The sequence below is a fragment of the Amphibalanus amphitrite genome, unplaced genomic scaffold, assembly GCF_019059575.1.
Source record: "Amphibalanus amphitrite isolate SeventyFive unplaced genomic scaffold, NRLGWU_Aamphi_draft 000175F_arrow, whole genome shotgun sequence".
In the NCBI taxonomy this organism is placed as follows: Eukaryota; Metazoa; Arthropoda; class Thecostraca; order Balanomorpha; family Balanidae; genus Amphibalanus; species Amphibalanus amphitrite.
The window spans coordinates 572794-597735 of record NW_024881670.1 but is presented as its reverse complement, the minus strand read 5'-3'; the positions used below and the strand labels follow the sequence as shown (position 1 = coordinate 597735).

Here is a 24942-nt window from a genome sequence, read left to right as displayed (position 1 = left end):
CGCCGGCCCGGCCAGGCTGTTGATTCGTTCCGCGGACGATGTTTGTGAGGGTCGCTCGGAAAACGATTTTTATGTGATTGATTGCCGTAGGCGACTGATAAATGAACATCACCACCATTTCAGATTACGTTTTGTGTGGTCTGATTTATGAGTAAAGCGCTATTGTTATCGAATAATTCATTCATGATCCAACTTTTTCTACCTTGGCTGATGCAGCGAGATATCCCACGGCATTTTGTTGGCACTGAAATGTTCACAGGCTAAATGTATTGCCTAGTAGATTAAATTCCCCCCAACACTTTTTGCGAAGCACCTTTGAAATGCAAACTTTTTTTTTGTTTCTTAATGATAATCCCGCAAACGTGAACTGAACAAGAGCATCCTGCTTTGCTATGAAACGCATTTCTTTTATCATTTTACACCGTAAGCCCTTCGGACCTTTATTGATTTCATTACTATTTCCTCCGTCCATGACTCTGTTATCGACCGCCGTCCGGAATCCATTTATTTCGCCATGTCCGAGCTAGTGTGGGGGCGGGCCGCGCTCGTCCGATCGCGTAGGTGCGCCCGCCAGACCCCCAAGAAGGCCAGCACTCTCGGCGATTGGTGATTGAGCAATCATTCGGCCGGGCGCCGGTGACAGGCGCCCCAATTCCGCGGCTGGCCCGGCCCGTCGGTCGGTGGTGCGGGCGGAGAGCGGTGCTGTGGGGGATTGCGGGGAATAGGCGTCCGTGATGATCCGTGGGAGGCTGTGGGAATATGTGGGGAGGCTGTGGGGTTCCTCACCACTTGCTGGCGATGATGCCCACTGGAATATCTGGAAGGAAAGGTTCTGTGAGGGCCTTAGTGAGGCTGGAAGCGATGGTTCTGTGGGGAGCTTTGTTAGACTGCGGGGAGCGTTGTCTGTGGAGATATGTGTGAGGAACGGGTGGCGTGAAAAGAGACAGGTTAAAGGTCTGATGGGACGTAGACGTTTGCAGGGATGTCACGGCGACTAATGAGGTACCCATGCGTCGGTATTGATTTAGGGGCTGTGGGGCTGCTGCCTTTTTTGATTTTTATTCTTAGCGGCCGGTATGTGGCGGCGGTAGAAGTGCCAACATTATTATTCCTGCCATTTAGGTGCAACACTGGAATATTTTTTTTTTCACTTAAAGCCAGAGTTTAAAAGGTCAATCACAGAACAGCTGATATTTTTGAAAATAAAATTGGGATGAATTAAGAATTAGAAGTAAGATAGAGCTCCAGCTCTCAGTGATCAGTCTGCTGTCGACAGCAGTGGCGATCTTTTTTTCTGTCTTCATACCACCTCTATCAGCGTCGTGCCTCTCTGCCCACCGCTGGGCACCGCCCCGGACTCCGGACACCCTCGGACCCTCACCGCGGGACACTGTTGCCAGGCACTCCTCGGCGGCCGGGACGCGGAGCGACGGAGACATACTGCTGACCGAGCCTTATCGTCGAGACGGTACGGTGGCATGGCCGCGGCGGAGGGGGGGGGGGGGAGAGGGGGTTTGGTGAGACGGACACGCTGCGTGGCTGATGGTTTGGGAGCCGATGGTGGAGGTTGCGGGTGTTGGTGTTGAAAGGTTTGTGGATGATTTTATTTGTTTGGGTTGCTGGGTTTGTTTGCTGGTCTACGCCCTTTCGGTCTATTGAGACCATTTCAGAACCCTTTGATGAGAGAATAAGGGGAGACATTGGGTTGAATCGACCATAGACCGGGTCGCTGAGGCGGCTATGCCCGTCCCGTTGAGATGGGAGTGCTCTGGTGATGCAGGTGACCAAGCCGCTCAAACTGTTACCCCGGAGGGTGTAAGGAGCATGCTTCCGTTTGGGCTGCCCTCCACATTGCCTGATGGCGTGGCCGTCAGCCCGTAACATGAAGGTGTGGAAGCCAAGGTCCACGAATGATTATAGGTGGGTCCTGAGAAAAGAGAGAATGGATGTTAGGGGGTGAGCGGTGGTGGTGGGTGCTGCTGTGTTTCGGCATGTTAGTTTGGGTTTCCCTTGATGTGGTTTGGGTATAGTTGTTGGTCTCTTCTTAGTGAGCGTAATGGCCCAGGTGTGGCTGACGCTCACACAAATGAAAAGCGCTTCCAATGTATTTTTGTTTTTCACTTTGGGTTTTCACTTTTTTTACTTCTAAAGACCAGGGAGCTGAAAGCTTGTGCAGCCTTTTGACTAATTCTCTCGACGATTTTTCCGTTCTAGTTTTTTTTCGGTATCGTCTTTTTCTGCCACTTTTTATCAGATGATCGTCTGTTATCGTGTGATTAAGCGAGACAGTGCTGAATAATGTACTATCTTTTTTATTCAGTGCACAAAAAGTAGCTGATCTAATTGCAGAGATGAGCGTTATAGGCGCCTCCTGCCGTCTAATATTGATTTTCTTATGATAGCGACGACGACCACGGTGCAAGCTCTTCTGGGAGGAGACAGGAAGAAGTCGCATTATTTGAAAATCACGTCGGCTTTCAGCTTATTATTTCTTCAGTATAAAACCGGGCTTGACTTTTTTGGAGGGGGAGATGAAATATGATTGAAGCGGTTGGCGAAACTGACGGACAATGCAAGTCATAAACAATTGCAATTGCTTCCATACACGACAGCCATATGCAAGATTTAGTAAATATGGCAGCCTAATAAACGTGTGGTCTGTTTAGGACATTTTAACTGTTGTATTGATTTCTTATGACGTATCGGGAAAATGCGATTTTGGACTGACTTCAGACTTGTACTAAATAAGTAAACAGTTTTGAATTGCTGCCGATACCAACCTCGCGTACGAAGTTGACGAGCCCTGGTATAAATTGCCTCTCTCTCTGAGATCTTCGTCTTATCATCACTTATGTCACTACTCGCTATGCGGTGCCTTTATTTTCATAACTACAGCACGTAGGGAAAAACTGTTAACCCCGCTCCGTCAACAGATGGCTCTGCCAGTTACTGCCTGGCGTGGTATGCTGTACCGCCGGACACTAAGTACAGCGGCACAGTATACCACTGCAGGAATGACTGGCAGAGCCATCTCTTGGTAGGCCCGTGAAGTATTTCAGCGCAATGCTCCGCGCACGCTTTGGCGTACCGCCCGATTATGAACGTTGTCGAATATAACCCATTACCTCACATGCCGTGAATATGGCATCATCGGACCATGTTAAATGCCTTGCGTGCAAATTTCCGCCACGTTTGCGGTGGCTATGCCTTACTCAATAGACGGTTAATGACTAATAGAGACGCTATTCCTCATGTAAAATATTGTGCCTATTTAATGGATTTAAAGGCTCTGATGGCTTGACATTATTTCATTAAAAATAAACCCATCACGGAGAGGTGCCTGTGACCCAGTAACTCTGCAGCGGCGCTAGCTTTACCACATTCCGGTGACCACGCAGCATTATAACACCGGCCTCTGAAGCCGCCGAGGCGATCCGTCCCGTTGACCCAGTGCGGGCGGCGGGGCTCGGCGCGCGGTCGGGCGGCGGCCGATATTGATGCGCGCTCGGCCAGTGTTTCCGGACGGCCCGGGGGGCGGCACCGGGTCGACCGGCCGAGCAGTGTGCTGCCCCCGCCCGGAGCGGCCGCCCGCGCCGCCGCCGCCGCCGCCGCCGCCGCCGCCACCGCCACCGCCCGCTGGCCTGTCTCGGTATGGTGCGGCTCGGAGCTCCGGCAGGCGCCGCCTGATCGCTGCGAGATACTCGAGCCAGTGACGACAGGCGCCTTCAATCAGGTAAACAGACCGTCCCTGCGCTTCGGTGAACCGAGAATCGCAGGGCTTAGGTGGGCTCTAGGAGCTTTGCTTATTTTATCAAAGGCTGAGTTTAAGTAACATCTGAAGTGTACTGCGGTTTCCCGCGATGCGTGCATTTACTGAGTCTGGGTTTCGAGATGGCGTTTATTCGAGTTGTGTTCTGGGTTGTTGAATGATTGCTTGAGATCAAAGAGGCGCTAAAAATTGCGCAGTTCATTTGTCAATTCATCAAGCATGTCGCTCCCGCCGGAGTGATTGAATATTCAAACAGACCCTCGTTACACGATGCACTTCCTTTTGCTCGGATTGTATTTATTTTAGGCTTGCTGATAATATTACAACCGTGTTTGCTTATCTTATCTTCATTCTACCTTTCCTCAGCATGGCTATTTTTCATTTAATTTTACATATGTTTAACACATGTATGTATATTGTGTGTATGTACATATGCCCGATTATGCTACATAGTGTTTACTGCATTCCAAGAATAGTACCTACAAAGAGTCAAAAATGATTGTTTTTATTTTGAAGGTGTAAACATCAATGTCATAAATGACAATGATATGCATTTCTCATTTATGCTGATCTTTGTAAACTGCTGATCGTTAAATAAATGATCAATAAGAATCAAACCCTTTTCGGCTTTCGCTTCTGACCACATTTTGGCCCGATCCAACTGCTTCGTGTAACGCAACATTACTGTCATGCTTGGCCGGTATTATTAGTTTTATGCTCACTGTTCAAACATGCTATCGATGTTCGTGGCCACTGCAGCTACTTCGTCTTTGTCACGACCGGGGGTAAAATGGCGCTCCTGCCAATCCACTGCGACTGCCAGGCTACCCTTTGTAATTTCCGAAGGGGCCTGGCGTATTGGACTTCGGCGAACCTCCTCGGTGCTTCAAAACTGTTTGGTCCTCTGATACCACTGCGACTTTGCTTTCTGCAGTCGTGCTGGTCGCTGCTCTGAAAAAATCGCAGTGATTCAATGAAATTGGATTGTTTGTAACGGAATTTCAAGCGGCATTGACCGTCGTTTCTGAATACTCATTATCTTGATACTGGGCGTTTTAACATTATTTTCTGGCGGTAAAGTGCAATTTGGCTGCGAAAATGTTTGTCTTGTCGGTGTTTTTGTGATCACTTTCCTGAAAATGGTATTAAGCTGGGCCATATTTCCGATTCCCATCACCATTGCTGTGGTGCCTAAGCGGTCCATAATGTCGGATCTGTGTGCCCAACTGCCCACACAATGAATTACTGAATGTGACGATTTTTTGTCTGTGCCTGCTAGCATCAGCACCTGGCAATCTTTGAATTTACGTTGGCCGATGGCCTGGCATCGTCGTGGTGTCGCTCTGCCCTTTCCACGAACTGAGCGTCTCAACCAGTCTGCATATTATAGTTATGAGGCCCCTGCGGGCCTTGTGCACAGGGTTGTCCTTCTCAGCCCGTACCAGCCACAAACCGACCCACCTCCAACCGGCAATGGCTGCTGAGCACGACATCGTGCGACTTCCCTGTAACCATTAGCCCGGGTGATGGAGTGGAGCCGGCCGGATTCACTTAATGGTAGGCTCACGTCAGTTCAATTTGGCCTGTTTGCTCGCACAACACAGACCGCTGTTCCACAATGCTCGCGAGGTTTATGGTGTGCGCGGTCCGGCCGCTCAGGCAGCCTGTGTGAGCGGGTCTGGAAATGACGGCTGGTCTGCTGGTCTGTCATCCGAGCGCTCGTCGTCTCCGTTTGTTTTTCATCTCTGGACACACGGCCTGTGTCGGCCTGTGACAACACGGCCTGAGCAGCGTCTGGTACGGCCAGGGCAGCGTCTGGCGCGGCTGTCTCGTCTGGTGCCGGCCTGGTGCCGCCGGCAGTGACCGAGCTGTCCCGCTGCACCGATCGGTATCGACCGGTCACAGTCGGCCGGGCCACAAGTGGCAGAGCCTCACAGACGGCACGTGTGGTCCCTCACTTGTGTGACCCGCTCAGCAGCTGTGCACGCGTCTGGGCTTTGTGACACTGCCGTAATCACCACCCTATACTCGATACTTCCGCGGTCAACCCCGCCACTGTCTCCAGTTATTTTCTGTTCATTATTTCCTTTGCTGCTTTAGCAGCTGTTCTCGTAACTTATTTATCCCTACTGATTTCGTCTCAGTCCCAGCAACTATTCCCATGACTGCCCTGACTGCCGTTTCCGTACCATTGCATCACAGCTGTCCCCGTAGCTGCGTCCTCTCTGATCTTATTGCGGCAGTTTTTTCGGATGGCATTTAACCAGCTATAGCAGCTGATCCCTGGCCGAACTTATTCTGTGCCATTCGTGGACTCCTGATGGTCCCCTCGTGGTCTGGCAGTGGACCACGGGTTGATCTGAGGTGGACCACCAGTTACCAGTTACCACCAGTCTCACGTCCTCCACCAGTCACCGGATGGTACCGGCCCATTCGTTAGTCATTGTTCCATCGGGCGTGTTCCCTAGCCCTGATGGGTCGTGGGACTCCCGGCACCGCTGGAACAAAGACGGTAATTGTTGCCCGCTGTCCGGCCCGCCGCCGCTGTCACCGACCGTCGGCGGCCGCCCTTTGTCCCCGTCATATTTAGCTATCACCGAATATAGCCACTGGTAAATGGGGTGCCATGCTGTCGCGCTAGGTCTGTGTTATTTATGCTGCTGTCCCAGCGGCCGAGCGTGGTGGATGGGGACCATGACATAATTTTTATCGGACATGAAATAAATATGCCATGAATTTCAGAGGAGACTGCTGGTGGTAGTTATGACTTGGAGAAGATGCTTCGGGCGGTGGATAGCATATAGATGACTTTCTGCTGTCGTCTCACTTCTGCTATCTTTTGCACTTCAATAAATTATGACCATGTGTTGTAGCTTAATGTCTGGGAATCCATGAGTTTGACGCATGTTTCCAAGGCCCTAAAACAACACGGCTGGTTTCAGTAGAGCAAGACGTAGACAATAGCATTTCACTTCTAAAATATCGAATCGGTTTTCGGTTAGATAACCCGTTGAATAGCTGCAAAGAAACTAAAGTGAATGAGCCCATTGCAAGATTTTGAATATCGTTAAGAGGAATTATTATATAAATGTTTCCTCATCAATGATCTATTTTGCTGTTGTGTAGCTTTTCAGGCCTGGCTGAACTTCTCAGTTTCCTGTTGCAAACATATTCTTTTGTTGGTTTTCTTTGAGTTCGTTATTTTGTCAGGCTTTGATATGGAAAACTTTGATCTGGAAAATGTATTGGCTGTGCTGTACGATAAACCTAGTATGTGAGACAACCGTAAAATAATATAATTGAATTGGACGACTTTAACACTTCGGGCTTTGGACAGCGTTTGGATTAGAGTTGCAAAGTTTTCCCCAAAGGCTGCTACCGGCACCGCCCCGCCCCACAAAAATTTTCTGGGATACCGGCATGCTACCACGCCCCAAGCAAAAACACCGCCAAATTACCGGCATACTAAAAAAACCTGCATTCTTGATTCTAGCTTACCCCTGCAAGAGATGCCACATTTTGGCAGTTTCAGTACCCCTCCTGCCCAACAGCCATCCATTGTCCAACCACAAATACCAGCAGGCTGATTTTGGCTGAGTTGGCCCCACAAATACCCACAATTTTGAAACTCAATTCCAGTCTATAACTGTTAAAATATCACCTGTAATCAAAGAAGTATTGCCTATAAAAAAACTATTACATTCATCATAAAGGTGAGGACAAAAAGGACTTGAATTACTGAAATGTGTTTTTGAAGACTGGACAGTGTCAATGAGCATTGAGCAGTAATCACATTTATATTTCACAGGTGTTCTACTTTTCCATATTCTCCTAAAATGTTGCAGGCACCAGCCAAATGTTTAAAATCTAGATGGTCAAAACATAGGTAAACAAGTGCAGATTCGGCCATCTTCCTAACTGAGGAAGCGAGATCAACATCTACTTTTTCCTATCCACTATGGCTTGCTGGTTCGTGAATAAGATACGAATCATGTAAAAAATGTGTTAATAACCCACTGGTCCTGAGAATAGTCACCAAATAATATGTATAAAAACGATATCTTCCATCCTCTATAGTCTATAACCTCAAGCGGGAACAAACACAAGGTTATCGATTTCGAAACAGATGCGCCATAACAGAGGCTTTTAACCAGCTGATTAAAACGCTGCAAAAAAAAAATGTTTGAAGACTGCAAGCCACTGACTCGTGAATGATTATATTGATAAAAATTATCCAACACAATATTAAATTATAATGAAATCAACCTTGTAGTGTAATTCACTACAAAGAAATTCATTTCTCTTCAGTTATTCAACCAAAAGGGTATATGAACCAGTATAACGCCTTTTGGGGCGACTAACGGAGCGAGCCAGAGGGTGGGCCTTGCACGTGCGAACTTTCGAGGGGGTACCTCCAACTGACTTGTGCACGGCACCTTACTAACCGGTCTCTTGCGATGTGCCAAATTTGAGCACAATCGGCCCAGCCGTTCTCGAGATCTGGAAGCGGCACCCTGCACGTGCGCACGTGCAAAATGGGTCCCAACTGACTTGTGCACGGCACCCTACTAACTGGTCCCTAACCATGTAGGGGAGAGTGGGGCAAAGTGGCCACCCTAACGCTTCTCACGATGCCAACGCTTGATTTTTAAACTTGGAAAGATTCTTTCTATACCAATGTGATCCCTATTAAGTTGCCTTTTATTTCAACTGCGTTTTATTTCCAAAGGCGTTCACATATGAAAGATATTGACAAAACTTTAAACCTATGCATATCGGCCACTTTGCCCCATACCCTGGGGCAAAGCGGCCACTGGCGTCTTCTCAAGTCCCGATATGAGAAACAAAATAGTTGCCTCGTGTGCGACTAGGGTATTTGATGGTGACAAGGTTAAGCGAGGATGGATGTTTACTTTATCATCTTCCACCTGTAGGTAAACAAAGAAAGGGTTTTCATGAAAAAAAACATTTAATTGCATTATTTGGTAACTCATGCAACTGAAAAGTGGCCAAGATGAATGCATGACGACACATTTGAATATAAATAATGTTTTTTATCCAGATGGAAGCAACTTATGGCCAATTGGGGGGTGGCCACTTTGCCCCGGCCACTTTGCCCCGCGCATACCGTCCGAGACAAAAATATTCCAGCTTAGCTATTAGTGGGGTAAAAAACATTTAAGTTGGTAGAATACATGTACGATAACCATGCAATGCATGGACAAGAACGCTTATAAAAATTCCAAACGGTTATGGAATAACATAACATTTAAAAATTGTAAACATAGTTGGTAACCTGGCAAGCAATGCTTTTCCGTGTTTCACAGAACAATGGTGATGGGCCTGAAACCCCGGTCTGGCTCATTCGAACGACCGTGAAGAGAAGCATAATTGGAAACCATAAATTGGAACTGACGCCAGCTACGAAGGGCTAAAACGATGGGTGGCCGCTTTGCCCCGGGTGGCCGCTTTGCCCCACTCTCCCCTACCAAATTTGAGCGCCATCGGTCCGGCCGTTCTCGAGATCTGGAAACGACCCCTGCACGTGCGCACGTGCAGCAGCACCCCAATTCTGGCACATGGATATGCAGTGCCTAGTGGGTGCCTACCTACATGCCAACTTTCAGCGCAATCGGCCAAGTAGTTACCGAGATATTGCAACAATTACAAAACTGACACCTCTTCGTTTTGCACGTGGCACGTGCATAAGGGGTCACCCACATGCATCGGGAATAGTCCAATACTTGGTAGAAGGAATGAAGCTACCCTACAAAAATTACCGCGTGTAAATCGGGCAAGTGGTTGCTGAGATATAAGCCTCGCAAAAGCGTCCGCACGGCCGGCCGGCCGGCCGGCCGGCCGCTCATACTCAGAAATTTCCGTTAAAGGGACACTCCCACCTTAACATTAGTTTTGAGTTGAGATAGCCAAATTGGTGGCCATGGCCTGCAAATACCGGTTTGGGCACTCACAACATCGACAAGTGCTTTAATTCGGAGATATGGAATTTCAAACTTGCAGTTTTCGGATTCTAAGGGGCTAGTGCATTGGTATGCCCCCTTAGAATTTGTGACGTCAGCGGAGATCTAACGATTTTTAAATCTTTTACTAAAACGTTTGGTAGCACGCGGTGGTATATGCTGCTTTGCGCGCAACAAATGCCGCACTTTCAAATAAAGTCGCTGGGAACAGCGGAGATCCCAAAAAGTAAACAAAAGTAAAAGTCTAATATCTTGAAAACCGGTGAATATTTTTCGATGAAATTTGGTAGATATTCGTTTTCGCTCTTTCTGAACCGAGCGACATCACTTTCCTGCCAATTCATTAACTTTTTTGAAGGTGGGAGGGTCCCTTTAATCTAAGGAAAGACTCCGCTCGCTTCGCTCGCTCCGTAATAAATATTACGTCATCAGATTACATCCATTCATTAGGGGAGAGAGAATCTTAAAAGTAAATCCTTGGTTGTCTAATTATTTGCGCCACTTTGTGTCAATTTTGCCTGCATGATGTGTTTTCTTGTAAAGATAAGACAAAATGCCAGTTCAAATCCATTTTCATTTAATTATGGGACCAAAGTCAGGCTCAGGACTACCTAACACCTGCCTTTTCAGCTGGATTTTCAGTGTAAAATTCTTTGTAGAGTTTCTCAGACCACATCTCATGATCTCAGGACTCAATGCCAGTTTCCAAACATTATGTTTTTTGGTGTTTTGATTCTGCCTTTTCCCCTAGGGAACGTTGTCATGAACACTTGTTTATTTTATTGTGCTATACGTATTACCTACCATTAGACTTACTAGTTTATTGTGGTTTTGCAACATGAATGAGTATTCTTCCTTTTATAGACCACAGTAGATTCTTGACAATTCTAATTATAACCAAGCCTGTGAATTGTGTGAAATGCTGAGGTCCATGTGTTACCCCTACACTTAGCAATGGAACTTCTACCACAAAATGTATCTTGCAGTGGCTAATATTGCTGTTACTACAATTTGAGAGCCTCTTAGTGTCCAAAGTTTGAATCATTTGCTGATAATTTTTTTTTGCACAAAATCAAAAATACCGGTATGCTACCGGCAAGACATGCCAGATACCACGAATAAACCTGCGGTAGTGAAAAATTACCGGCATGCCGGTAGTGCGGTAGGGAAATTTTGCAACTCTAGTTTGGATACATGATATATGTGTGCATACTATTACTGATTACATTCCTGCTTACTAGCTTTTGCTGTCTTCCCAATAAGAATGCAACAGCCGACGCTCGCAACCCTTGACATTCGTAGCATGTCGAACACAAAGCCGACTCTTGAGTGGTCGTGGAGCAAGCCATCTAAACAATGGACATTCTGTGAACAACCAGTGCCTGAGGCAGGTAATATCGCCAAGTGGGTCTTGTGAGAAGTTTTACGCCGCCTACCGTAGCACTAGCACCCTGGATATTCGACGAACCAATACTAGAGGTTCGATTTGAGCATCTATAAATTGTCACCTCATCGATACGATTCCAGTGGTGCAGAAACCAAACAGCATCACACCCCCGACGGAGCCTTTATTGATGGCACGCGTGATTCGTTTAGCGGAAAATGCGATGGGTGCTGATGACATTTTGATCGGCGGTTTCCGTCCCATCGGCCTGTTCAGAAATGCAAAGGCAGCACGAAATCGAGATTTGATCTGGGCTCTCAGACATTCATCTCTCATTGCCGTTTCTATTTCGTTCGATTTGTTATTTAGCGGAAACTTCAGACGGGTAAAATAGCCAACGCTTTACCTAAGATTGACGCTGAGGTGGACCGAAATGCGGGTCTATGGCGTAAATATCTATTATTCTCACTTTGGTTTGACCGATTTCTGCTAATACCGACTTCCGTGACTCGCATGCCGAAAAAGGGACTTCCTCGTGTAGAAAAATTCCAGACTATACTTTTCTCAAAACTAAATGTTTGCAAAACTTATGACCGCGCTAAGCTCCTAACCATATCGACAATTGTCGGGTGGACACTAAACTAAACTACGTCAGACGCTAATATGCTCCTGGTTGTCCCTGTCGCCCTGATCCGCTCCTCTGCCCTGACTTCCCCTGATTAATGAGCGAGGTTCCACCGCGTGGCTGGCACGGTCTCGCCAGGTGAGCCCGGTGACTGGCCGAAGGACCTGTGGCACCCGCACCTGTTACGGAAACGACCGGCGATCACGCGACGGTGGGGCACCGTGCTCTCACCGGCAGGAGGCTCCACCACGAGCGGGGTCTCTTTGACGGCAGTTCCTAGCCGGCGGAAGGCTGCAGAGAGCCCCGGATAGCGGCTCCATGAGCACCAGCCGGACCCAGCTAATGCAAACGGGCCGTCGCACTGGGCGAGGGCTTTCACAGGGCCATCAATGCCGGCCGCTGAAGGCTGGAGAGGACGTTTTATCGCGAATAACGCGACAAACTGGCCGGTGAAATGGCCCAGAACTGTTGATAAATCGGCCGGGAATCCGTGGCAAGTGGCCCGGTTGCCGCCAATGGCCATCTGGCGCCGGCAGCGTGTCATCGCTCGGCTCTGCGTCAGCAGTGGATGGGGCGCGGCCACTCAGCTAATTCGCTCCGCGGACAACTTTGGAGAGGAGTCAGAAGTGTTCGCCGCCGCAACTCCGCCGGTATCAGTGGAGCTAGTTGGATGTCTCTCTGACGGATGGCGTCTGAAAATAGGTCTGATTGACGTCCCGAGTAATACAGGCTCCAAACAGTAGCTCCAGCTGTCCTAACTTGTCATATGTCTTGCATATCAGCAAACGGGACTTGACTAATGATGGTAATATTTTGGAAATACCTTCATCGCTCAGGAAAAAATGTTCTTAATGTAACTATTAAATCAATCCTTTTCCAGCATCATAACTGTCGACTGGTTTTCACGGAGTGTTGATCACGAGGTCCTGGAGACAAAAGATAGTCCGGGTGGCCTTTTCTCGTGGTGCTCGGCCGTCGTCATGTGACTGAGAGCCCCGCTGCCCCACATGTCAGCTGGAATGACTCTCCAGGGTCGGCGCCGACGGCCCGGTCCAGGCTGGTGTCTGGTGGGGACCCTGAGGTGGTAGGAAATGCGATTGGTGTACGGATGAGTGTGCTGGTCCGACGCTCATATCAGTAGATGTGACGGAGCTAAGAGGAATTCTGCCGATGCAGCTACCTGTCCTCATCACCTACAGATTTAAGTGATTAGTACAAGCTGTTGTCTGTATAAGCTGTTGTGTGATTTTTTTGTCAGACTTCCTGGGGCTCTGTACTTCCATCCCCGGTTATTATTCTGCTTTATCGAGCTGACATGCTATGACATTCCATCTCATTCGCTGGACTGACATTTGCCGGCGGCAATACCAACTGCAGCTCACATATCAACGCTGCAACTAACCGCTTTCCGTTGACCCCTCACTGGCTCCGCCATTGACCTTGACCCGGTCGGGTATGTGTTATGCCGGTTGGCCAGGCGAGCACGGTGATTGAGCAGCTGCTTTGGTGTTGCCTTTTTTTGTTGTCAGGGGATTTTGAGGCTACTGGCGTTTATTTTTAATACTACTTTGCTGAATGGCAGGGACATTTTCTGGGATAGAGCAAATACAACGCTGGAGTTAAAAGTAGCTAAAATGACAAAATAATATTGGACTTCCCGATACCGGTTTTATGTTGATTGGAGTAAAAGCTTTGAACGCTAAAGGCGGATTTGGCCAGCGAGCTCCAAACGTTATGTCAACTGCTGTTTTTCGACTTCTGCCGTCTGCCCATCAATCGCTGGATCACATTTCAGTCTTAGACCAAACCTATCCAGAGATCAGCCGAGCTGTTCTGGAGAGTAGCCACAAATAGCACGCACACCACACTCTCTAGCCGCGCGTTTCAGTCAATCTCCGTAATGCCTCGCTCGTTTCCGATGATCGATTTCCGATTCTCAATTATCGCGCTGTCAGTTGGCAATTGATTTCAAATACTGGTAACGGTCCATTCCCGAACCATTCGCTAAATTTCTTACCGCAATCTTGTTGCCCCGGGGGTCACGTAAACGTTTATCGGTGATCGTGGGTGTCTGTGGCACGTGCTCGGATTGTTGCCGCTTCTGTCGGGTCATATGGCGGTAATAGCTGTCTAGTTGGGCCGCAAATGACATTACACACGCGACACGTACTGCAAACATGGACAGCTCATTGATACAATAACAGTAATAGCACAGCACGTGGGTGCTTACGAAAACAATGAAAATAATGCCAATGGCGGAATAGCCTCTGGCTTCCGTTGGAACCGTATTTTCCGCCCATGCTCCCTTTTGGATCATGGTTTCCCCTCTGTTTTCGGAATAATCTCGCGCAGAGCCTCTGGTCTGCCGTGGTGAACGATGTCCGCTGACCCGTGAATTTCTCCTGACTGGTGTCTGGACGGTTTTCCCGACGTCGCAGTGTCGTCATGCCGAGGTGAGATGTCATGTCAGCGTCTCCAGAGATCACCAGTCGTCCGTCCGCTGTCCTCCGCTGTCTGTTTTCCCTTCAATGCCGCTGCACCACCCTCAGCCATCCGTTATTTGTTCTCATCTTGTCTTTAACTCTGTAATTTCATAATATAGATTTAAAGTTTTCTTCTAGTCGCTTCTAGTCGCTTTTCTTTAAAGGGACCATCCCACCTTCAAAAAAGTGCCGTTTAGGATTCGGAAATGTTACTCATGATATTGTGACGAATTCTGCAAGTTTTTACGCGTTTTCATCGTATACTTTTTGAGATATTGCGACTTTTATATTTCATCGTGACGTCATTTAGATCGGATCTGTGACGTAATGAAGGATTTACTTCATGTCAGTGTGGGGGAAATTTGGCAGCAAATATAGGTATTTGCTCTCAAATATGACTCGGCTCATACAATAACAAAAGTGTCTCTGATTGGCTTATTCGTAAATCAAGTGATGCTTCACTTGAACAGGCGTTCAAAAGGCAAATGACGTCATCAGATTACCGTTAATGGTTAAGAGATTGGGCCTTGCGCAGGGCTCATTTTCAAATGAAGGGAACGAATTTCTTCAACACCACGAGGCCGCGGGGGTTGCAACCAAGATAGATAGTGGTTTCTGGACCTCGCCGCAAACTTGGCTATCTCAACTCAAACCTAATGTAAAGGTGGGATAGTCCCTTTAACCCGCGCCCCGCTGGGCTATTCAGCCATACGCGCCCTGCTGGGGGGGGGGGGGGGGGCAGATTCTGCCCCCCCATCTGTCTAACTTCCGAACCAATGGTCGTAGAAAGACGGGGAAAACGGCAATCGAAAGCTCTCAACAAGGCGGATCTTAAGAGCCCAAATTTTTTTGCTTAAGTAGGTCAGAGGTCAGGTCAAGGTCAGGTCAAGGGTACAAAATGCAAGTTTCTACAGTATCGGCCTTGCACCGTAGTTGCCGAAGAATGGACTGAGACTGATTGCCCAAAACGTGTTCTTAGACTACCAAGACAATATTCGTTGCATATAATGTCATTCAAAGGTCAAGATCAAGGTCAGGTCAGGTCACAAAAAAAAACAGAAAAGGGCATGTGCGACACATGTTTTATGGGTCATTTTACTCATAGAATTCAATAGGCACACTCAATAAGTGATATGGACCACCTCTGGATGAATTTCAGGTCGAGGTCAGGTCAAGGTCAGGTCAAGTGAGGTCAAATTTTGAAGCTGGTTGTTAAGGCCTAAAAAGGTGTCTATCTGATGCAGTTTTTCACGGCGAATCGAATGGTGCTATTTTTGTTTCCGTGCGAGGTCTAGAACTTCCAAAAAAATCATTTTTCAAAATTTTTGTGTGTCGTGACGTCATACAATTTTGAATAACTCCCACATTTTTGAACCGATTCATCTAAAAATTGGTATGTAGGTGCAAATAGACCACTTCTCTGACAATTTTTTTCGATACACTCAAAATTTTGGATTTTATAATTATTTTCCCAAAAAAAATCAGTTTTTTGAAGAAAAAAAATTGGGCCAAAATCCAAAATTTTCAAAAAACCGAGATAGCCATTTGATAGAGAAAGTAGAATCACGTATTACCTTTTTGTTACGTCTTAATTCCTTTAAAAATGAAGATGTTAGCGGCGTTTGAAATTTTGCCGTTTTTGAGGCGAAAATGGCGAACATGACGTCACTAAAACGTCAATTTCTCAAAAATTTTCCGACGGATTTCGCTCAAATTTTCAGGTAACGTGTGAAATTGATGTATGATAAGGTACTGTAAGTTTGACGTCGCTGGCGTAACGTGTTTAGAAGTTATTGGCGAAAAACGGAAGGGGGGGGGGCAGATTCTGCCCCCCCCCCCCCCAGCGGGGCGCGGGTTAAAGTTCTCTTCTCTTCTAGTCTTCTAATAGTCGCTTTTCGCTTTCCTCCTCTCGATGCAGCTGTCTCGCCGTCTGACCGTATTATCCTGTCCTGCTTCTGTCACCTGTCTCCTGTCCTCTGTCTCTGACGAGTATCCACCGTCCACCCTCCGTCCTACTGCTGTGTCTTCCCATCTGTCTGCTATTATCTGTCTGTTGTCTGCTCGTCGCTGGCTGTCTGTCCCGTGCTGGATTCCTCTGTTCAGACCTCTGTCGGGCTATGTTTCTTGTCGTTACGGTGGCCGTCAGAGCGACCGTTTTCGGCGATCGTGCCGGCGTCGTCCGCAGTCCGGCGTCCACTGCCGTCATTTCCGTCTGACGATAAATAGCCACTGAGCGGTGGACTGAGACTAAATGACGGCGGACTGAGACTATGTAGACAGCATGGGACTGAGACTGAGCAGCGGGAGGACTGAGACTGAGCGGCGGACCGAGACTAAACGACGACGGACTGAGACTGAGCAGCGGGTGGGGGGACTGAGACTGGATAGCGGGTTGACTGAGACTGAGCGGTGGACTGAGACTAACTAAACGACGGCGGACTGATACTGGACGGTGGACAGCAAGGAGCTGAGGCTGAACAGCGGGGGGGGGGGGACGGAGGCTGAGCGTTGGACTTAGAATATACGACGCTGGACTGAGACCGGACAGCAGGAGACTGAGACTGGACAGTAGGATACTGAGACTGAACAGCTGGGGAGTGAGACTGGACAGTGGAGGACCGAAACTCATCAGCGGGGACTGAGACTGGGGTGGGCGGCGGGGAGAAGGGCTGAGTTGGACCACGAGCTCCTGGTAGAATGCCGGACCAATGGTGACCAAGTGACCGTGATCGGTTGAATTGGCTAAATGACAATCCGTTGTGGGGTGGGTTGTAGTGTGGGTCTACAGCGTCGAGCTGGTGTGGTCTAGTCCGAAATGTGGTCTGATCCTGGCAGTAGAAGACCGAGAAGTTACGTCGCGTCTCGCCCTGTCAAGACGCTGGCTCTTCTCGTATGTATCTTATTCACTTCCCACGCGGCTTCTGACCTTCAGCCGTGGCCCTGGAGCTGACAGTCAGCCGGGAACTGACGACATGCGCTGTGCTGAATTTTCCGAGAAATGCCAACGCTACTGCGTTACTGGGACATAACCTCACCAGACGTCCAGTGAATGGCTCTCCTGACACACCTCGCTCAGCCTGCCAGACTCATTACGGCGTAAAATGTTTTCCGGACAGGCAGGTCATAGAAATTTATGGCTGATCTGGCGGCTCGCAAATGATGTATTGAGCAACAGGTCTCGGTAAAAAAAGGAATGAAAAAGAAGACAGCGTAATAAGTGGTCGATCAGACAGGACAGAAACTCGACTGAGGAACGAAGAACGCTCCCTTCTCCCGGAAAGCGATAGTTGGGAGTCCCGAGTTAAAGTAATCTTGGAGAGTCCCACTGCGTTAAATAATGTGTTCTCCAAACCCTACCTATCAACGCGGTATCGCTTAATGTGTAAGCTGCGACAGCTAAGCGGGTATCAGCATCGCCAGTAATTGGTTCATTGCTGGCGACAGTAAACCGACTAGTTATATTGTTTAGATGATTTGTCATTGGACTTCGTACAGGGCAAAGCCTGTTGCGGTCTCTAGATAAGTCTATCTAAAATCCTTGAGTTTAGTGCTACCTTTTGTACCAGAGTAAGGTTGTTTCAGTTTAGGCTTCCAAATTAATCTGAAAATTAAGTTTCACATCAAAATGTGTTTCAGATGGTTTCAGTTAATTTTGTACTAAATTGGTCTTCAGGTGCTCTGCTTAAAAATACGAAACTAACACCTTCCAAATGCTCATCACCAGACATGTGCATGGATCCGAGAGCTGGATCTATGATCTCAGTGGATCTCTCGACAAAATAGAGGGGTTGGATCTATGATCCTAGTGGATCTCTCGACAAAATTCAGGGGTTGGATCCATGATCCCAATGGATCTCTCGACAAAATTTAGGGGTCGGATCTATGATCTCTGTGGATCCAGCGGGCAAAAATTTGTGGAGGACCTATGATCTGTATGGATCTCACGACAACATGTAGCCAATGAAACCCTTATCCTACATAATTGTACACCTTACAGTGCAATACAATTGAGAATTGTCACTTGTGGACATGGTTGTTGTAATCATTAGGTATCATCATTAAATTTGAATTTAAATGAACAACATTTGTACTACATTTAAAATAAACCAAGAACATGCACATTGCTACTTTTTGTGACCAATTGTAACTTTTTCATGACAGCACTGATGACAATCTTATCAACAAGCTACAGCCACTTTACTTCAATGAACAAACAGTACAGACAGATGCAGTGGCAGCGGGGCACTGCAGATTTTCATTTTGGTCCCATTCTTTCCATGCAACGCCAGTAGGGCTAATGTTAAAATGCCAAAATCTATGGGGGGCACTGTACCCTGGTGCCACCCCCCCCCCCCCCCCCTGTTCCGCCGCCTATGGACAGATGTTAGGAAATCAAATCTGGAAGCCAAATAGGTCAGTTTTGCTCAAAATAATCCAGCAATCCACTTCTACCAGGTATGAAAACCCAATCTAGAATGTTCGTATGAGCTATTAGTATGTGCAACACAATTTCGATTCAGTAAGAATAGCAACCAACCTGTAATACTTTCCTAATAAAATTACAAGTTCAAAAATGGCATCAACTTCAACTTCAGATTACCTACTTTTGGCATCGTGCCACGTGTCAGTGTGGCCAAGGCCAGTGTGGCGCCATGCCGTGCTGTCGTTATGAGAGAGCCTCCCAAAAAAGACAAACGAAATTCACAGCTCACGTTTTGGTAATATTGTTTTATTACGTCATTATTGTTTGACCAATGAAAAATCTTAATTTGACTAAAGCCGTAATGATTCCAAAAGATTCCCCGTAATAGGCCCTTCAAACTAATGACGTAAGATATTGTGATTCTTTTGAAAAGTGAATAAAATAAAGATGCAAGGCACACACTCGCTTTCAGCTTACGTTTACGTCATAAAATTCATCGCTACAAAGATGATATTCACAAACAATCGTATCGTAAAATTATGTGAGGCAGAAAAAAAATGAACATTCTTTTGAAAAAAACTTCAGACTTTTGAATTTCCAGCTTGATTTTTTATTTCTTTTCATTATACTCGAAGGAAGAACGCTTAGCTCATTTGTTATTTGAAATGACGTCATGAGTTCTATTTAGATACTGAATAATCATTTTACGGTAAATATCCAAGGTCATTCCAATTGATATTTCGCTTCCCATCGCTTCCGCAGGCTGTTGAATATTTTTATACTTTTGTTTATATCTCAGTTTTTTTTAATCAAATATTTCTTTCAATACCTTTACCTAACCAAGCCACATGTGTCAGTATCATCTTTTATTGTTTATCAATCAATAGTGTTAGCTGGAAACTGAAAAGCCTCATGGTTGTCTAATGCAAGATTGTCTTATCAATATCATTATGTAGATTCTAACATGACAAATGTATATTGATAGAGACAAGTAGAAAAACACGGAACAAATAGTGCATGTACAGGTCTCGCGGGTTTTAGCGGTAGGTTTTGCACCTAGAAAATTTAGTGTACTTCAGGCTATATCTTCGTCGTCTTAAGCTTTTAAGTGTTGAAGATGCGATCGACTTGTTGGGTAACAAGCCGGCCATGATCGTGTAAAGTGGCTTCATCGTAGATCGATTAGTTTCTGAGATATAACTGGAAATGTAAAAGTGCAAAACCTACCGTTTAATCTCGCGAGACCTGTACATGCACTATTTGTTCGGTGTTATTCTAACATGAATTGTGATGTGGTAGGTACCTAGTAATGTATTGTTCATTAGTCATTACTTTGACTTACCTCTATGTTAATTGTTAATGCAAACTTTTCTGTTGGTATGTGAACAATCTTCATGTCACTCAATTCTCTCAAGTTGTGACCGTCATGAGCCTCCTTTATTTTGTATTCTGTATAATGTATCTGGATGCCTTTACTAATATGGCCTTTGTATAAGATTGTTTGTTTCTAACCATACTTTGGTATTCATAACTTCTTATGAAAGAAAGTTGTTAACATTTTGAGCACCTATGAGCTATGATCCCAATGGATCTCACGACAAAATTGGGGAGCCAGATCTATGATCCGAGTGGATCTAGCGACAAAATTGAAGGGTCAGATCTATGATCCCAGTAGATCTCTCGACAAAATTGAGGGGTTGGATCTATGATCTGAATGGATCTCGGATCGGGATCCATGAGATCGGATCTCAGATCCATTTTTCCGGATCCAAGCACATGTCTGCTCATCACTAAACAGCCTGTCTGAAGTGAGCCGCGTATGCTCATCAGGTCCAACATAGTTCCCAGCTCCAACCCCGGCTATATCCAGCTCTGTTCGGCCGTTGTGACTGCAGCAGTGGGGGGGGGGGGAGGGAGGGGGCAGCTATAGGCGGTCCCGGGCCGGCCGAGCCAGTCGCATATCGGCCGCGTCGGCCGCCGTGGCTGCACAGAAGCGCCGCCCGATTTAATCTCGGTCCGACTGCCCGTTCCCCGGCTGATTTGGTCGCGGCGGGCAAATGCCACTGCTGTGCCAGACCGTTGTTCGTTGTGAATGTCGCTCCGATCGTCAATGGCCCCGATTTCCGCCATAATTGCCATCTGACTGCCAAATAGCGCTCTTAGTGAACTGTGGAGCGTTTGAGCGAAGTTCGAAATTGCGCTGTGTAATCGGGACAGTTAATTCTCTATAGCCAGCCTGAGCGACATGCTAATGATACGCCCGCGTTGGCTCGGATCATCCGGGTGATGGCATGCTACCGTTCTGAAGTGTCTGTATTTCGGGTTGATCACGCTAGACTGAAGCTGGGTTGTATTGTCTCGGTGATTTGTGATGCAAACTTCTAGTGATGCAATTTGGTTTGTGTGTTGAGCTGAGCATAACTTTCATTGAATCGGTGTTTCTCAGGATCAATACACATTTGTTTATTCTGCCTGCTCCTTTTGTGGTGTTTAATTGGGGAACAATTTCAGTGCTGATCTTGATTACACGATCAGAACTTTGGCGGCACCACTTATCGTTTGTTTCATCGCTTGACATCTGGCTTTAATTTTGCCACGCAGATGACAAATTGCTGTGATATGTCCTTCTAATGAAACTGCAGTGGACGTTTCATTTCCAGCCTTCTCTAGTAAACGATCGCCCTAGTGCGTGCTTTTCGCATTAGTCCAGTTGCTGTTTTGTTGAATCTTTTGGATTGTGCCGCCTTGCTAGGTTCGCTTATCCACTTGGTTTTTAGATGGGCAATCGTCCGAGGAATGCATGTTATAGTACATTTATATTAGGGGAGCCCTTTAAATTGAATTGAGTTGCACGAGCAGCATTGCAACGGTTACGGCCATTGTTGAATTGGGTACCACGGTTCAATCAAAGGTCTTGGTTGAAAGGAACCCCCTGTTCAGATGGTTAGCCACATGCAGCCCAATGGACAAGGGTGGTTGTATGCTGACGATGTGATATGTCCCTTTTTTGAGAGTGCAATTCGTTTAAACTTGGGGCGTTGCACTGTCACGTGTTCCTGGAATATATTTTATGGTATCATCAATCATCATTCGTGTTTTACCTTCAGTGAAATAGTCAGCGAAGTTTGAAAATGATGGTGACTTCTTGATAAAACATTTTTTTACACAAGGATCTTGAAATGTCATTGTATGTGTTACTCTTCTGTGCACTACAACATGATCACCAGTTGCGTCTAACTGGTAGCAGCTGCTATGATACTTCACTGGCACAAGGGAGCGTCAAGGCGTTGAAAAACGGAGCGTTAGGCCACTGATAGATTCAGCCGAGCATCACGTTACTGACTCACTGACTCTGACAGTGTTATTCTGCGCCGGCGTGCTTGTATGCGTGTATTTGACCGTGACGTGCGTCTGACGTCGTCCTCCCCTCCCTGTTGTTGGCAGCCGGCAAGATGCTGCGTCGACGCATTCCACAGGCTGGTCACCTGATGACCTCCAAGTCACTGTGGATGACGGAGGTGCCCACAGAGGTAGGTGTCCTAATATCGGACGTCAGTGAAAACATCGCATCGTATTTCCGGGCTTGCTTCGGGTGGTAATAATAGTGAATAAAATACAGTCAGGTAGTTTGATCCTCTCTGACTCAAAATTACAGCGTCATTTGGCATGTAAAGTATTTATAGTAATTGCTAGATCCAACGCAAAATCGGTGCTTCAATACAATTCCATTCAATTATTCGTACATTTCCCAGCACATTGAGAATTTAGTAGAGCTGCCCTACCCCGACTCCCGGCGCGTATGCCGACTGCCCCCGGCCCAGCCGGCCTGTCGACATGGAGCGGGTATCGACTGGCGGCCACTCGGTCACCTCGACATGTCGTTGGTCTGTCTGCGCGAGCGACGGCTCGGGTCTGGTGATGGAGTGGCCGCCCCGAGAAGGGGGGGGGGGGCGGAGCGAGGGGGTACCGACCGACCGACGGTCATACTCTCGCTGACCTTCCAACGCAGGCATGCGCGCAGTCAGTCGACGGCCTCACGTACACGAGTCGGTAATGTTAGTTCGAATGCTCGCCAGGTTGCCATGGCCACGCTCTGATGAAGTAATGCGCTTTCAGCCCTGGGCTCTGGACCTCCGGTCTGCATTGGACTATAATCCGTTCTGGCTGTCCCAAGCAGCCGTTGTGGCGATTGTATGATAACTACGGAGTAATTCAACGCCATGGAGCGCCCGTCAGAAGCGGGCGGCGTCGAGAGCCGGGGTGGAACCGCTCAATGGCGGCTCGCCTGGCGGCAGAGTGCGAGCACGTACAGACCATCAGCCACGCCAATACAGCTCAATAGTCCGATACGGCCGCAGCCGCGCCGGCCGGCCGAGCGGGAGCAGGCTGTTTACTCGTTTGCCTAATTGGAATTAGCGGTGCTACTCCAGTGCGCTTGTCCGTCGAGAAATACGCGAGTCGGGATAGATTGTGCATGTGCATACATAGCTATTGATTTGCGATAGTGAGAGAGCAAGCCTGCGGCGTAGACAATAATGATGGACAAATATAAACGTTTTTTCCTCATGCCACCAAAGATAGTGTTCCACAAAAAAACATTTGGCTGCGTCGCTGATGTGTTTTGCGTGGTGGGCGGCGCCGTGTGACAGCCCTTTCTCCGTCTGTCGATATGGGTGCATTGTGGCGTGGCGGCCGTCCCGGGGACGCACAAAGGCCCGGGGAGCGGCCGGCCGGCGGGCATTGTCGGCCTGACCGGACGGCCCGCCGCCGTCGCCGGCGCCGCGGGGTGCTCACCGTGCCGCTCGGTCGGTCGGGAAACTGGGTCTGCGCCGGAACTGGCTGCGCTGAGACGGTTACTGAGAGACCGGGATGGTGGGATGGTAGGATGATTGCAGGCTAGCCGCGACACGCAGGCGTGGTATCCGCAACGGAGTCGGCGTTTGATTCGCTGCTCAGACTAGGATACGCTCGCGATATTGTGATTACATCGTTCTCACGCGGGTGGACACACTGACACTGATCATCCGCCTCATCAATCAGTGTCTGCGTATAGCCGTCAGTGGCAAAAAAGGGAGGGGAGATGGTCCGATTACTACAGTCGGTTGGAAGGGGCCGCGCGTAATCGTGGCATCTGCCAATGCGGCACTTCGTAACGATAATTTTTTATTGCCTATCATAATTATGGATGACCAGTGAAATTTGCATTTAATGTGTTACTTTAGAGAAACATCCCGACTTCGTACGTCGCTTGGACGTATTCAGCGCTTTACTACGTTCCTATATCTAAATTTGTCATATTTCCTTCATGCGAGAAAGTCGTGTCATGGCGCGTGGAACCTGACCTGTCACTCGTCTGTCATCATCGTAGTACATCGATGGGGTGGCGTGTCACACGAACCGGCGGAGCCACACGCCAGGTCGTCACGATCGGTGACAGCCTGTCGGTGAAGGGGAGGGGGTGGAGGGGTGACTCTGGGAATCAGAGGCCAAAACGCCGTGACGACATTTGGCAGCTAATATCGACTGGCGCGCTGTTATAAGTCGGTACGACCGGACGCAGTTTTTTCTTGCTTGCTTCGATTAGCTTTAGCCTGAAACTAGCCATAATCTTAGCGAAGAAGCGGCGGGAATGCTGTCATTGTGGTTTTCTTGACCTTTTGGTTGGCCGGGTGTGTCGCTTTGGTCGTTTTTTTTAGTCGGGTGGTAGGAGAACAATCGCTTATCTTTTCCCTAGGACTGCGAGGCGTTGAGATTATTTTCAGCAGGACTGCGACGTTCTGGTGACATTCTTGTGATTATTTCCCCAGGGCTGTGACGTGTTGGTGACGTTTTGCTGACTTTCTCCCCAGGACTGTGATGTTCTGGTGACATTTCCCGCTCGGACCTCTGAGGAGACGGTCGAGTGGTTCATCAGCCGGATACGACAGCGAACCGACCTGATCGTCACCGCCAGACAGCACCCGGCCGACAACACCTACCGACTATATGTGACGGCCACCACACAGAGGTAAGACTCACAGTCCCAACAACAACACGTCACAGTCCCAACACTCGGCCGACAAGTCGTACCGATTATATGTGACGGCTTCGACCCAGAGGTGAGACTGAACCCAACACAGTCGCTGCATCCGGCCAACAGCACGTACCGACTGAATGTGACGGCCACCACCCAGAGGTGAGATGGAACTCGTCACAATACCGACAATAACCTCAGTGATCCATCACAATCCCTGAACACTGCCGGACAACACGTACCGACTCTATGTGACGGCCACCA

The 24942-nt window shown here is 47.8% G+C and overlaps 1 protein-coding gene across 1 annotated transcript in view; it reads left to right on the top strand.

The window, feature by feature from the left end:
- The window catches only part of LOC122383889 (anoctamin-8-like), a 60639-nt gene that overhangs the window by 2366 nt on the left and 33331 nt on the right, over positions 1-24942 (top strand). The window contains exons 3-4 of the mRNA XM_043370734.1: positions 22110-22195; positions 24515-24672. Coding sequence (XP_043226669.1) covers positions 22110-22195; positions 24515-24672 — 244 coding nt within the window. The remainder of the gene's footprint in view (positions 1-22109; positions 22196-24514; positions 24673-24942) is intronic.